The sequence below is a fragment of the Megalobrama amblycephala genome, linkage group LG11 (assembly GCF_018812025.1).
Source record: "Megalobrama amblycephala isolate DHTTF-2021 linkage group LG11, ASM1881202v1, whole genome shotgun sequence".
In the NCBI taxonomy this organism is placed as follows: domain Eukaryota; kingdom Metazoa; phylum Chordata; class Actinopteri; order Cypriniformes; family Xenocyprididae; genus Megalobrama; species Megalobrama amblycephala.
The window spans coordinates 1,209,939-1,224,791 of NC_063054.1; the positions used below are offsets into that span (position 1 = coordinate 1,209,939).

General features: G+C 41.3%; 1 protein-coding gene across 10 annotated transcripts; it reads right to left on the reverse strand.

Moving 5' to 3' along the window:
• Positions 1 to 4,634: 4,634 nt before the first annotated feature.
• On the reverse strand, positions 4,635 to 14,568 carry LOC125278860 (synaptotagmin binding, cytoplasmic RNA interacting protein). Of its 10 annotated transcripts, none has more exons than XM_048208246.1 (12): positions 14,353 to 14,487; positions 13,276 to 13,435; positions 10,996 to 11,114; positions 10,807 to 10,914; positions 10,616 to 10,729; positions 9,862 to 10,038; positions 9,554 to 9,689; positions 9,226 to 9,431; positions 8,799 to 8,948; positions 8,589 to 8,710; positions 7,940 to 8,327; positions 4,635 to 6,305 (listed from the first exon to the last, which is right to left on the reverse strand). In XM_048208246.1, the coding sequence occupies exons 2-12, from the start codon at positions 13,421 to 13,423 to the stop codon at positions 6,267 to 6,269; spliced, it is 1,707 nt and encodes a 568-aa protein (XP_048064203.1). In that variant the 5' UTR covers positions 13,424 to 13,435; positions 14,353 to 14,487; the 3' UTR covers positions 4,635 to 6,266. The 10 variants fall into 10 exon arrangements, with proteins under 10 accessions (XP_048064203.1, XP_048064202.1, XP_048064198.1 ...); XM_048208245.1 differs by having other exon boundaries at positions 4,635 to 6,308; XM_048208241.1 differs by lacking the exon at positions 13,276 to 13,435 and having other exon boundaries at positions 7,798 to 8,327; positions 14,353 to 14,568.
• Positions 14,569 to 14,853: the final 285 nt, after the last annotated feature.

Below are 14,853 nucleotides of genomic sequence, written 5' to 3' on the forward strand. Positions count from 1 at the left end.
CGGTATGAGAAATGTCCCTGCATACACAGACTACCGTGCTGCTAGAATGCATGTAGTGATCATGGTAGTGATATTTCCACTCAGGATCGATCACTTATGTGTTACCTGGCTGCCAGTTTCTCCACAGCTTGAATGATGTGAACACAACTAAATAATACAGTTAAAAGAAATATCTGTGATCCTTTGTAGCACAGTCACTATTTACGTAATGTATCATCTGTAAACTCTTGCGTTACCAAGGCAAAAACTGACTCATTTGTATTACATTGCAACCAGTCTTGTACATTCTGTATCATGCTGTATCATCTTGAGAAACTGAAGGCTCACATGTTTTCGAACTGAAACCGAGCGCCGTTTTCTTAAGTCCAAAATACAGCGCAAAAGTAATCTGTTAAATGTGCTCACTTCATTGCTGTTTATACTGGTTAAATGTTACAGGACACTAATAAAAGAAACTATGATGACGTGTAGTAGTGGTGTCCCATTTCATAGGGTTTTTTTTAAAGGTGCCCTCGAATGAAAAATTGAATTTATCTTGGCATAGTTAAATAACAAGAGTTCAGTACATGGAAATGACATACAGTGAGTCTCAAACTCCATTGTTTCCTCCTTCTTATATAAATCTCATTTGTTTAAAAGACCTCCGAAGAACAGGCGAATCTCAACATAACACCGACTGTTACGTAACAGTCGGGATCATTAATATGTACGCCCCCAATATTTGCATATGCCAGCCCATGTTCAAGGCATTACACAAGGGCAGAACGTCTGGATCTGCACAGCTGAATCATCAGACTAGGTAAGCAAGCAAGGACAATAGCGAAAAATGGCAGATGGAGCAATAATAACTGACATGATCCATGATATCATGATATTTTTAGTGATATTTGTAAATTGTCTTTCTAAATGTTTCATTAGCATGTTGCTAATGTACTGTTAAATATGGTTAAAGTTACCATCGGTTATTACTGTACTCACGGAGACAAGAGAGCCGTCGCTATTTTCATTTTTAAACACTTGCAGTCTGTATAATGCATAAACACAACTTCATTCTTTATAAATCTCTCCAACAGTGTAGCATTAGCCGTTAGCCACGGAGCACTATCAAACTCATTCAGAATCAGAAGTAAACAATATAACAGTATACAATACTCACATAATCCAACGCATGCATGACGAACACTTTGTAAGGATCCATTTTGAGGGTTATATTAGCTGTGTAAACTTTGTTAAGGCACTGTTTAAGGCAAGCGCGAGCTCTGTGGGCGGAGAGCACAGGATTTAAAGGGGCCGCAGCATAAAATCGGTGCGTTTATAATGATGCCCCAAAATAGGCAGTTAAAAAAATTAATTAAAAAAAATCTATGGGGTATTTTGAGCTGAAACTTCACAGACACATTCAGGGGACACCTTAGACTTATATTACATCTTTTAAAAACATAATCTAGGGCACCTTTAACCCTTACACCTGGCCACTCCGTTAAGCGGCAAGGGGAAGGACAAAGGGGTATAAGAGAGACTTGGAATTGGGCCAAAGTATGTCAGTGTCATTGTTTTGTCTCAAGATGCACAACAGTAATGCTACTTAAATGCCCTAATTGAACTAAGACCTAATCCTGGCTTAGGCTAAGCCCTGTCTGTGAAACTGGGCCATAGTGTATTATACTGACTTTTATACAGTAATCTATTGCAAATTCCAAACACACATTAGTCTTTATTAATACAGGCTCATATGTTAATGATTCTTCATGATTATCATCTTAAATCATAAGCTTAAGGTTCAGAATTATTGAAATCACATTCTTCAAAGCTCCTGTTATCTTAAGGGAAACAGTAGATAACCACTGAAAGTTTTGTGGTTACTCAATTACTGTAGACAGAAACGGGTCGAGTGGCAAGTCTCCAGCGAGCGAGAATCTAACCGGAACTGGGCAGAGTGTATTTTGCTATCTGGGATAATTAGATTTCTGAATCAGTCTCTTCAGATGCAGTATTTATATTTTTCTGAGGCCTGGTTGTCATGCATTTACTAGCAAAATGATTCCTTTTCCCACATCTTTTGCAGTTTTCTCCATATGCTGGACATTTATCTTTGTTGTGATCCCAGTATTTTCAGTTCTCTATAATGTAACGTGACGTTCCTGGATCGCTGGATCGTGTTCCGTGTCTTGTTCGCGTTTGTCTCACTGCATGAACTTCTGCATCTGCTGTAACTTGAATTTGAGAGAGCTGTGTGTGGCTTGCCTCGGCAGCGCGGCACATTGAATTTATACAAGTCTAAATCAGGTTCTCTCATCAGCCTAGCCCTGAGTGCGTCGTCACGAATGCCTACAACAATTCTGTCCTTTATTAGACTGTCACATATTTGTCCATACTCGCATGACTTGGCTTTAGTTTTAGCAGTTGGACATAGTGGTGCTTTAGAGGTAAAAAAAAAATGATATTAATACTGTTCGGTTTCTCACACAAACCGATCGTTTCGTGTCTTAGGACATCAATGTGTCGTCACGAGCCGCAGGGTTTAATTTGGATTTGTCTGTGCATGTTTTATTTACTCTTATAGTATAAGTTCCCATCCACTAGCATTATTTGACTGACAGACGGCAACGGTTGGAGTTAAAAATCATCATTCGTGTTCTACTGAAGAAACAAAGTCACCTACATCTTGGATGCACTGGGGGTAAGCAGATAAACATCACATTTTCATTTTTGGGTGAACTATCCCTTTAAGATCTTTCTGTAATACGATGATATATGATGAATAGAATCATACCTGCCATATCAAATCCTTCAGCTAACACACAATGTGATTTATTGGTACTTTACCTTTATTTCATGACTTACTAATTGACCACGTAACTATGATGTTGCATGCTTGTAGTTTCTATGAGCTTTAGATATGAATTGATTGTTTGCGCGGGCAATTGAGTGTAACGTCTGACAGGACAGGACAGTTCGGTTTTCTGAGGTGAGAGACTTTTTATTTCGTAATAATCTATAAATAACGTGATTAGAATATTATATTAGAACATGACACAGAATATTGTCTGACAATATATCATCCGTGACCCAGAAACTGATAAAGACCCTCGCTGCTTTTGCTTTCAGTTCATTCACAGACAGATAACTGAAGTTTCCTGTTAAAATTAGTCTTAGTCCCAGATAGGTATCCGTAAGTGTGTTAGAGGACTTGGTTTCCTGCTCTGAAGATGCATTTATTTTCCCTATCTATTTTGAAAAATCATTTTGTTTTTGCTGGGTTAATTTCAAGAGCCCATGTCGACGAGCTGTTGTAGTCCCTCTTTTGTTTGTAACCATGACTAAATCATCTGGCAAAGAGGAGACATTTAATTTCTGATTCAGTCAGGGTTTGGGCTGGGGGCTGTCTAATTATTTATTGCTTTGGCTAATTAATTTATATAAATGTTAAATAGAGTGGGGCTCAATTGGCAACCTTGTCTGACCCCTCGTTGGTAGGAAAATTCTGCTCTATTTGTTCCCTATTTTTAAAGCACACTAAGCTCATATCTGCTTGAACAGAGCGCCATCTACAGCTCAAAACGTGTGGTGACTGAGCTCCTTATGATCCCTGGCAAGCACTGATTTGACCACATCACTGTGCAACTGAGTTAGTGACCAACCAGCTGATCTTTAACACTCATATTTCAACAGCCCAGCGTTGTACTAGGAATATTTTAATGTCAAAAAGCTTGATGCATTTTCCACAATTTACACAGAGCATCTGCAAAATTTACAAATATGTTGTGAATTCATATAGTTATTGAACACAACCTTTAGCCAGGCTAATGGAAGCAGTGTAATTTTGGGATCCCGTTTGTAAACAAGCTTGATTTTAAAGGGTTAGTTCACCCAAAAATGAAAATAATGTCACAAATTAAGATATTTTTGATGAAATATGATGGCTCAGTGAGGCCTGCATAGACAGCAATGACATTTCCTCTCTCAAGATCCATTAATGTACTAAAAACATGTTTAAATCAGTTCATGTGAGTACAGTGGTTCAATATTAATATTATAAAGCCACGAGAATATTTTTGGTGCGCCAAAAAAAAAAACAATGACATATAATGATGGCCGATTTCAAAACACTGCTTCAGGAAGCTTCGGAGCGTTATGAATCAGCGTGTCGAATCATGATTCGGATTGCATGTCAAACTGCTGAAATCACGTGACTTTGGCGCTCCGAACCGCTGATTCATAACGCTCCGAAGCTTCCTGAAGCAGTGTTTTGAAATCGGCCATCATTATATGTCATTTTAGGTTTTTTTGGTGCACCAAAAATATTTGCATCGCTTTATAATATTAATATTGAACCACTGTACTCACATGAACTGATTTAAGTATGTTTTTAGTACATTAATGGATCTTGAGAGAGGAAATGTCATTGCTGGCTATGCAGGCCTCACGGAGCCATCGGATTTCATCAAAAAAAAAACAAAAAAAAAAATCTCAATTTGCGTTCCAAAGATGCACGAAAGACTTACGGGTATGAAACGGCATGAAGGCGAGTAATAAATGCTTTTTAAACATTCAATAAAACAAAACAAATGTTACCCAATGCCACAGAGATTAAAGCATTCTGGAGACAGAAGAGCATCGAGTGAGACCACACCTTTTCATTTTACAAAATTTATTTGCAGGAATGCAAAAACACTTGTTATGCAGCAGTACTTTAAAACACCATTTTTTATAAAAATGGCTTGATGGTGATACAGAAATAATTGTGGAGTCAGTCATATTCAAAAATCCAGTCAATACTTTTTAAAGAGGCAAAACAAAAAGAAACTGAAACATCAACAGAATCCCTTTAAAAATGTATAAACCCTGTACGAGCACACAAGAGGATTGAAGTTACCAATAACATGCCCAAAATGATGCATATCTCAATAACCCATCACATTAAATGTGACGAAAAGGCAGCTACGGTGTGCCCAGTTCAATGACATCATACGTCCTGTCCGCCCTGAGCACAGCTCTCGTTACAGACTGAATAATGGAGCAGCTCTCACCAATCCAGTCTGATTCAGGATCAGCGCCAGGGATGGAGATGGAGCAAAGCTCGAGTACAGAGATCGATCGCAGCTGATAGAGCCAGACCAGCCTAACTGCCTCCGTCAAGAGGAGAAAGCGGAAGCACCAGTTCGATCTGAACGGTCTTGATGCGAAAGTGATACTCTGAACTTACCTTTAAAAACGATCGTGCATGTCCAGGTGGCACAGTACACAAAAGGGATGGTGTTGGTTTCAAAATCGATCAAGCAGCCATCAATGTGGACTGCGTGTTCTTAAAATAAAGCTTTAAAATGCAATTCATTTGGGGCAGGGTTCTGAGAAACGCAGCTAAAGCTTCTCAAAGTAGCTTTTTCCTCAAGTTCAAGCCTTTACGAACAAGTGACGTCCTCGTCACCCGTCTTCCAAACCTGTAACTACATCCTCAGAGGCAGCTCAGACTGATGCTTCTTTAGACTCATCACATGAGTGTCATTCACATGCCCAGTCTGACTGTTCAGCATTATTACAAAAGGACTATAATACACTAGGTACATTGGCTCTGATGTTGCCCTTGTGCATAAGTTGAATATAAAAAGCCCTGCTTGCATTAGGTCTCCGTATGTACAGTACAGATAGGGCAGTTTCAGCCTCCAGGATGAGGTAGTTAACCAACCCTTTCCAAAAAAAAAAAAAAAAAAAAAAAAAAAAAAAAATCCTAAAAAAGGGTTCAGAAAAGAACCATTTAACCTGGAATGCCTGGTCAAATCACACCAGGTTGTAACAACCAAGAGAAAAAAATAAAAATAAAACGCAAGACTCAAATACAAGCTTAACATGTTCATCCTCATGATAAGCCGCAGTTAAAATGCACAAAAAATATACACAACAGCATCAAGCTCCTCCAAGCCACTTCAAACATCTACAAAGTGCAAAATACATGTAACGTTTAAGGATAAAACTCCTTTGGGCTACTTGACCTCCATAAGTAACTGTAAATGGCATTTTCGTTCATGACACAAGGGTTCTGGGACATTCTTATAAACTTAAAAAGTTAAATACAAAAACAAAGAAAACAATACACAAAGAAGAGTCCAAACATGTCTAAATCGTGACTTTGCGTTGATGGCAATCTTGGAGGCAGACAGGGAGAAGATATGCTTCCGTAAGGCAGGAACTGAGTTGGACCGTGGAACGGACCTTACCATCACATCCGCTGGCAGCACCTGGCGTGACCCCACTGATCTAGTCAGTCTTCACTGGGACATGTCAGGACCAGCCTCGACCCCTTTTCCCTGCTAGCCAGGTAACAAAAGGAACACAAATTAGAGGAGCGTTAACAATGAATACAACACAAAGGAAAAAGAAAAATTCACACAAGGACACAAAAACGACCGCAAGGGATGTCAAGGAAAGAGAAAGCGAAATGCATTCACTAGAGGCTACGACACCCTACAGGTTCTGGCATGCACAAGTGAAAGGAGCCTGAGAGAAACAAGCAGAACAGTGGGAGGATCTGAAGGGGTGGGAAGGGTTATGAGAGATACGAAAGAGGAAAAACAAAAGGCAAAAGTCATGCATGGTAGTTTCCCACTGTTGCTTCAAAATTTGGGACAAACGTGCAAGGGCAAAGAGAGTTAGAGCTTCCAGCGACAAAGACGCCTCATCTGGACACGCCGCTTTGCATCAAATTGTGCTTTCTGTGGCTATCATCGAGTTTAGCCTCGGTCCTCGAGGAGTTTCTCTAACAAAACCCCATTGAAGCCAAAACACACAGGGACCTCGGGAGAGAAGGTTCCCAAAAATTGCAATGGCAGTGAATCGGAGTAAAGAAAAGCCTCTCAGTTGGAGGAGATCGTGTGAAATGGGGTATGTATTTACACAAAGCTTGAGTGGAGAGAGGATGCGGACTTCGACTTGGTGATATCAATTTGAAGGCATGCAGAGTGAGGTAGCAGCACATGTCTACAGGCAAACCTTTAGTCCTTTTCTTCCACAAGGAGCCATAAATTTGTAGGCAATTTGAAGAGAGAATTTGCCGAAACATGAATTTGAAACACAATTTGAGTTTTTGTACACTGGTGCGTGTATGTTTATTCAAGCAGACAAACAGCAAAGAATACAAGCCAAAATGTAAAGCCAAAAATAAGGATCAAAGTCCTTTGTTTTCCTTTTCTCTTTTTTTTTTAAATCGTTTTCCCCAAAAACAAGACAAGCTATTTGACTAGCATTATCTTTTGTAACATACAAATAGCAATTTTTTTTTTTTACTTTTTTCTTTGTTGAATACAAGTTTAAGAGACAGTGATTTTTTTTTTTCCTTTTCATTTTTCGTCTTTTTTTTTTGTTGTTGTTGCTGTTACCTACTTAAGACATGAAGAGCAAAATTCCTATGAACATACATGGTACTATATAGCCAAATAGACAGATTGAGCACAAAATTGCAAATTTAAAAATTTCAATCCCGATTTTTAAAAAGTAGGAAACGACTTCCAAACAAAACATAAAACAAAAACAGTTCGGCAGAAGCAGGTGGGAGTGACTACTGATCGAGTCCAAGCGGATTCTTAAAATATGTACAAAAAAAACCCGCCAGGAGGAGGAGAGAGGCAACCTTTAATGGATTTGAGGGCCAATCAAGTCTCTATAAAAAGGGTTTTGTTTTGTTTTTATTGAAAAGAAAACAAAAAAAGCCCTACATTCTCTACTTCCACTGTTGCCCAAAAGAATCCTGATAAAACTCCTGGTTGTCAGATTTGTAACCATAGTTACCAGAATGATCGCCACCTTGCAAGGGTTGCTGTGCAATGGGTTGCGAGCCCCAGTTCTGATTAATGGTCTGGCGCCGTTTGGAATCTGGCTGGTTGTAGCCATCAGCTTTGCGCTTGCCTCCTACATTTCCACCGCGTCCACCCCGAGCACCACGTACCCCGCGCCCTCTCGGCAGAACCCCGCCTCTGGCTCCTCCGCGTGGGCCCCTGCTCACTCCCAGACCGCCTCCGGCACCTCCGCGCTGTGGGAAGCCCGCCCTGCCCCGTGGAGCGCTGGCCCCTCTGGCACGTGCAGGAGACGCCCCACCTCTAGCCCCGCCGCGCCCCCCTCTGCCTCGAGCGGGCGCCTGGAAATCATCGTAGCCGAAGTACGGGTCGTCGTAGCCGCCCCTGTAGTTATGGTAATCGTAACCATAATAATCGTAGTAATCTTCGTAGCCGTAATAGTCGGGCGGGTAAGAGTAACCACCCCGACTGGCACCCCTGCCCCGGCCCCTGGCAGGAGGCGGCATTTGAGGAGGGCCGTAGTAGTAGTAATCATCATACCTGTGAGAAAAGAGCATAAAATGTGAGTTTATATTCGCATAAAATTACGAGCTGCTCCAAGATCGGTCACCTCAGTGATGTATTCATGTAAATCAAGGGGATCCTGGAGGGCTGCAGAGTTCAGCTCCAAACCTCATCAAACAAACCTGAAAAAGGTCTTCAGTGTGACTTGAAAACAAGTGTGTTGGAGCTGAAATCTGCAGAAAGGCAGCTCTGCAGGAGCAGAGTTGGACACCCCTGATGTAAATCTGTAAAACTCACATTTGCGTCTTCGCTGCTTGACGCTGCGCCTTCCTCTCTTTCCGCTTCTGGTCGGGTGGCTTGGCAAACACAATCTCAATGTGCTCTCCCTCTAAATCTTTGCCGTTCATTTCTGCCAGCGCCTGCAAACATCCACGTTGTCAACACCACTGTAATGACCATTAAAAACACTTTCCAACCAAATTAAATGCTGTTCAAAAGCGCTCTCACCTTGACCGCTCCATCCCTTTCGTCAAAGTGAATGAAGGCATAGTCTTTCAGTTTCTTTACTCGCTCCAGTTTGCCAAACTGGCCGAATGCTTTTTCAAGTATTTCCTCTGTGACGCTGTTTGCCAGGTTTCTGACAAACAACACTTTCACCTAAGAGCAGATGAGATGACAACGTGAGCTCCCTAGATATAAGATCCGATCCTAAGTTAGATCCTAAATAAGCGTTTAGATAAGTTTAAAACCACAAGACAGTGGCTAAAAACACCATCTTGAAATGACTGTCAAGTCAGCATAAAACTAGTACTTCAGAAGAGCGTACATCTGGAAGCAAAGTTGGCGATCATGGACCTATCAGACGAGAAAGTGATAGTCTCATAAAGCTTCAGGAAAAACTCCTGGTTTTGCACTTTGTGGATCATGTTCTGACCTTCGCCATGACCTCCGGGTCGGGATCCTCAATAGGGTCGGCCCACTCGACGGTGACCACATTGCCCCAGACCTTCACCTTGCCGCTCATGAGCCTCCGTCGAGCTTGCGCTGCTGTTTTATGGTCCTCATACTCCAGAAAACAGAAGCCCCTGTTCTTTTTCTTATCATCCGGCTGATGGTAAAGGATTACGTCAGTAAGACCCTCTAAGAAAGAAAAAGAAAAACATTAAATCCTTCTTAATTTTTAAAGAATGTAAATAAATGGAGCATGTCGAGAAAACGCCGAGATGCACAGGAATGCGCCCTCACTTCAAGGCAAAGCTCACCTGTGACTTTGGAAAACTCTTCAACAATCTGTTCTTTTGTCTTGCTCTTGGGAATGGAGCCCACAAAGAGTCTGTTGTTTGCCACTGATATACACACGCCAATATGTTTGCCAGGGCGAATTTCATGATTGTTACACTGAGGGCAGAAAAACAGGGATTGAAAACTTGAACAACTGTTGCATTTTTAAAGACTCACTTGCAAAGCAACACCAATGACTATCACTACCCAACTGCACATTTGTCATGTATTGATAATTGAAGGTAGAAGATACACTATGAATGGATCTGTATGGATTCGTTTGTCTTACTAGCTTGACGGCCTCCTGTGCAGCCTCTTTAGTGCAGAACGTGAGGAAGGCATAGCCCCTGTTCAGGCCGCTCAGAGGATCCATCATCAGACGCAAGTCCCAGATTGGCCCTGCCTTCTCAAACAGAGGCACTAGCTCATCTTCAAACAAGTCCCTCGGGATCTTCCCCACGAAGATCTGCAGCATAGAGAGAATAGAGCAGTCAATGAGCCTGTCTGACAGATTAGAGCCAATCTAAACACCCCACAGAGCAACTTTATCTTCAAGGTATCAGCCATAAACATGCACTAAACAATAATGAACCCGAAGGTAATGCAAGTCATTTATTAACCATAACCACTCTATAATACTTGATTGTGACCAGGGTTATTTTCATTTAGTTACCGCATTATGTGGCTGCACCATGTTACTTTGATTGTCAGGATGTTTGCTAACAGTATATAGCAGCAAAGGTGTTTCAAACTTTACAAATAAGCAAATAAAAAAGCGTTGCAGCGAGTATATCGGGCCTTTAGTGTACCTTCGAACATGTGAGCAGCATCTGCTTGGTTTTAGAGCAGACAGATGGCTCTCAAATGTGCAGAGGCTGTCGAGTCAGATCTTAGCGGTAACTGTCAGCGTAACAAAGTTACTCCAGCACAGTGTACATAACTCATCATTTGGACAGCCTTTGAAGACACCTGATCTAGCGCTTAACTGCTCCGCGTAATTCACCATTTCATAGCATGAGTGCCACCGTCCTGATGTGAATTACCTCCGTCCCAACCGTGGGCTGAGCTCCTGTGTAGACGGACTCTGGCGGAGGGCCACCGTACTTGCGCTGACCTGTAGTGACATCAAGGGTGTAGCCTGTTCTATCAAGCAAAATCTGAAAAACAAGACCAAAACAATGAATCAACACAGGCACGCATTTAATAGAAACTATGTTAAAAGGCCAAAACGCACCTTAATTTTTGCTTCATCTGGTCCTTTAGTGGAATCTAGAACTTTGGTCCCCTGTTTCTCTCTCTGCCTGTAGGTCTTCATCACTCCACAGAGAAAGGCACTTTTGTTCTAGGTTAGAGCGTGAGAGTGTTAGTAAAACCTTTCCATGTTTCACCCGAATTTCTCAAACAGCAAAGTGAGTGCACTTACTTGCACATGGGATAGATCGCTCTCTTTGAACTGGACGAGAACTTGCAGTGCACCTTCCTCATTGAACTCTTTCAGTGCTTCAATGGCCCTCTCATCCAGGTCACTGTGCGCCACAAGGCCTGCAGGGAGAAAACCAGGGAAACCTCAGCGTTGCCAAGTGATGTCAGGAACTGCAGGATGCTTTACGGCCCATCCAGTCAGATTATTGAATATTCCTCAGTGTACCAGAGTTTCTCAGAGAGAGAGTTCATATGAATCATCATTTGGACTGGGCATCAGTACAGACTTCAGGAATGGCAGCAATGCTAATGACTTCTCCAGTCACTGGAGACTATGGGATAAACACTTTTAAAGTCATTATATACTCCAGGAGTAATTGGCTGTCTGAAGATCTGACAATTCTAGTGGTTGATACGTCAGCTGATATTTGGAACTTTATCAGCATTGCCATTGGCTGATGTATTTTTCTGTTAGGCCGATAGCTGTTGGAGGTGACATTGACTGCACTTGTTTTTAAAGGGATAGTTCACCCAAAAATGAAAGTTTGATGTTTATCTGCTTACCCCCAGGGCATCCAAGATGTAGGTGACCTTTCTTCTTCAGTAGAACAGGAATGATGATTTTTAACTCAAACCGTTGCCGTCTGTCAGTCGTATAATGCATTGAAACGGTAGTTGGACAAAGTGGTGTATTAGAGGTAAAAATTATATAAATACTGTTCGGTTTCTCGCACAAACCGATCTTTTCATGTCTTAGGACATCAATGTGTCGTCATGAGCTGTAGGGTTTAATTTGGATTTGTCTGTGCATGTTTTTTTTTACTCTTATAGATGGTGTTACCGATTCAACGCATTATACGACTGACAGACGGCAACGGTTGGAGTTAAAAATCATCATTTGTGTTCTACTGAAGAAACAGTCACCTACATCTTGGATGCCTGGGGGTAAGCAGATAACATCAAATTTTCATTTTTGGGTGAACTATCCTTTAATGCTAGCACCTGAGCTCACACTCTCAATCTTCATTAGTTTACCAGTCTTCGTTTAACAGTTCTGTCTAATTAGAACTGCTAAACAAAGAAAGTGAACAATATACCAGAAAGTGAACAATATACCAAAAAGTGAAATAGCGTTTGCTTGTGTATTAGTAATAGAAATAAAAATGCTATAATACCTTCAAATACTATCAGCAAATATGCATTTATATCTTTAAAAGTCTTTGAACATCTAAAACACTTAAACCTCAGGTTTGGCAAACCCAACTGTTAGATCTTCTGAAGCGTGCATTTGTAGCCTGTATAAAAATGAGTGTACTTTCTCCATGATGCTACACATTTCAAACTATGCATCTAGTCAGCCGCTATGTCTTATTCACTGTGTAAAGTAAGTAAAATTAACACTATCTGTTCTCAATTTGAGGAATTGATTCCCAGTGCTTACAAACCAGATTACTAAGTGTATGAAGTCTTTTTTCCTGTCTTTGTTTAGGAAAAATACAATAATAAAAAAAGTTTAATCAACACTATAATCAGAATCAAGAAGTTTCTATCTAAAGTAAATGTTTATTTTACAGATTTTAAATTCAAATAATTTTTTGCATGTTGATATTTTCCAATAAATTCTCTCCAATTTGAAAAATGTAAAATAAGTTCATTTTATTGAAGCAATTAGTTGCAATTATGCAAGAGTTATTTGTCTTTAAATTAAGATATCACACAGCCTATTGGCTTTATATCAGCCATCATGATATTAGCAATAAAAAAAAATATTGGAATTGCATGATAAATCCCATCTCTAACGCTACACCCGCAGTCAATAGCAGCTCCCCATTAATATAATAACACAAGTATGAATGATTATCCCAGAAGAGCCGAGCCCCTCTCACCCCCTTCACAATTAGCATCTGTTAGTGATAAGCCGTAGGGGCACATCACCTGTCTCCGCTCCAGACAGCTGCCTCTATTGTCCCGGCATATGCCCAGCTGGCCCGCGTCCCCCCGGGACGGACCCCTCCCCACCCCCCTTTAACAACGGAGAGCTAATCCCCAGAAAGGGTCGGACCAGACACGCTCAATCCAGCCTTTATTTCTGTGGGCCGGTGTGCCATTACAATTCAGCATCATTTAACGCTGCAGTACCCATTTTGCAGTGAAACCACACAAAGTTGCTAATTACCTGCCAATTCCCTATGCAAGAAAACATATGACACGTACAGTTCAACATGCATTTGAATGTGATGCAAAAAGGATGTCAATTTGGAGGGTCCGAGATTTGGCTTACCTGCTAGGTAAATTTCATCTAGCTTTTCAGCAACTTTTTGTGGTAAACCAGCTTCTAATAAAGTGTTGAAGTGGTCAGAATGGGTAACTGCAGCAGTCGTGTCCATTGGTTCTTCTGTACCATTCCCATTAATATGTTCTGTGGCCATGTCTCCAGAAATCTGTTCAAATGCAATGAGCCAAATTATTGCAGGTTTGGGTAGACAATTACACAAATTACGTGGGTATTCAATTTTATGAGGAGTCTCAAAATCATCCAGATTGTTTTAACCTGCATGCAATGCTTAAAATAACGTTTCAGCTTTTCTTACACAGTTATGCATACTCCCTAAACACCTACAGACAGAATAAATGTTCCTCTCACTCCACAACCATCTACAATGTTTGCAAACAACATTAGGTGGTGTGATGCTTCATCCCCTCACGCAACCCATCTTCCTTCATTATAATAAATCAGTGAGTTCATTCACTCTAAACTCCAGAAAGAGACTAAACTTATATTAAACAGCATCTACGACCGATATCCGCGTGCAAACACACATTAAAATCATTATTGGTTAAAAACACACGTGCGCGCGTCGGCGAGGAGTCTCTATTCGCGCGCGTGCAGCATGGGTCTCAGGCCCTGCACAGCTACACACCGACCAGATTACCCTTATAACAGCTGCAAGACGACAAAAACATATCATTAATGCATTTTCCACAATAATATTATAGAAGCTGCGAGATAAAAACAGTTTAGTGTGTTAAATCTGCTTCCGGCGCGTGTCTTCAGTCAATGTAGCTGCATTAGCATTAGCTTACTAACCCAGCAGCGTGACTCACACACACAAACACAACATGACCGAGTCTAGTGTGCAGCCACACGCTGTAATTACTAATAAAATGCACCACTGGATATATATATGCATTTAATGTGTTTTAAAGGCCTGCTCTCATGAGGCTAGCGCGTGTTTAACGTGTCCGGTAAAACCCCTCCCCCCGCGCGCCCAGCACATTGTTTCCAAACACCGGTCAAATAAAACCCTCCGCCGCGAGAAACGCTACGAAAGGTGGCCCAGAGCGGCCGCATGCTTACCTGACGATGTTTTGCTGGTCTGTTCGGGTCTGTTTGTGTTGAATATGTGTTCTGGGGGCGGGTAAATGACTCCCCGGCGGAGCTCCGCTTGATTCCCAATAATGTAAAATGGCGGGCGGCGCTGCTCACGCGCGGTGCTCCCTATCAACTGCCTCTCTCGCGAGCGCGCACTCACGCCCGCGCGCATCGATGGGGTTTCTGACGCAGCCGATCACGGGCTGGGCCTTCTACAGGGCGGGGAGAACTGAATGAAGAATAATATATAACATTTTACTACAATAATAACAATAAAACAGGAGAAACAACACTGTGAAACAATAGGAAATAAACGATAGTAGTTTGCAAACGCATCATTAATCAAGTAGGCCTATTCGTTTTTTCTTTAGAACTTGTGAAATGGACCCACAGGAAGCTCATACCTCTGATTATTCATGTGGAACATAAACAAACCAAATATGACCCAAATAACTACCTGAATTATTCTAATATCTTTTACTTATA

Coding starts and splice junctions, on each gene's coding strand:
- LOC125278860 (XM_048208237.1), bottom strand. CDS start 14,539: ATGCGCGCGGGCGTGAGTGCGCGCTCGCGAGAGAGGCAGTTGATAGGG. Junction 11,115..14,352: donor GACCAGCAAAACATCGTCAG/GTAAGCATGCGG, acceptor TTCTCCCTGCAG/GCCTTGTGGCGCACAGTGAC. Junction 8,711..8,798: donor AAAGGGATGGAGCGGTCAAG/GTGAGAGCGCTT, acceptor GGATGTTTGCAG/GCGCTGGCAGAAATGAACGG.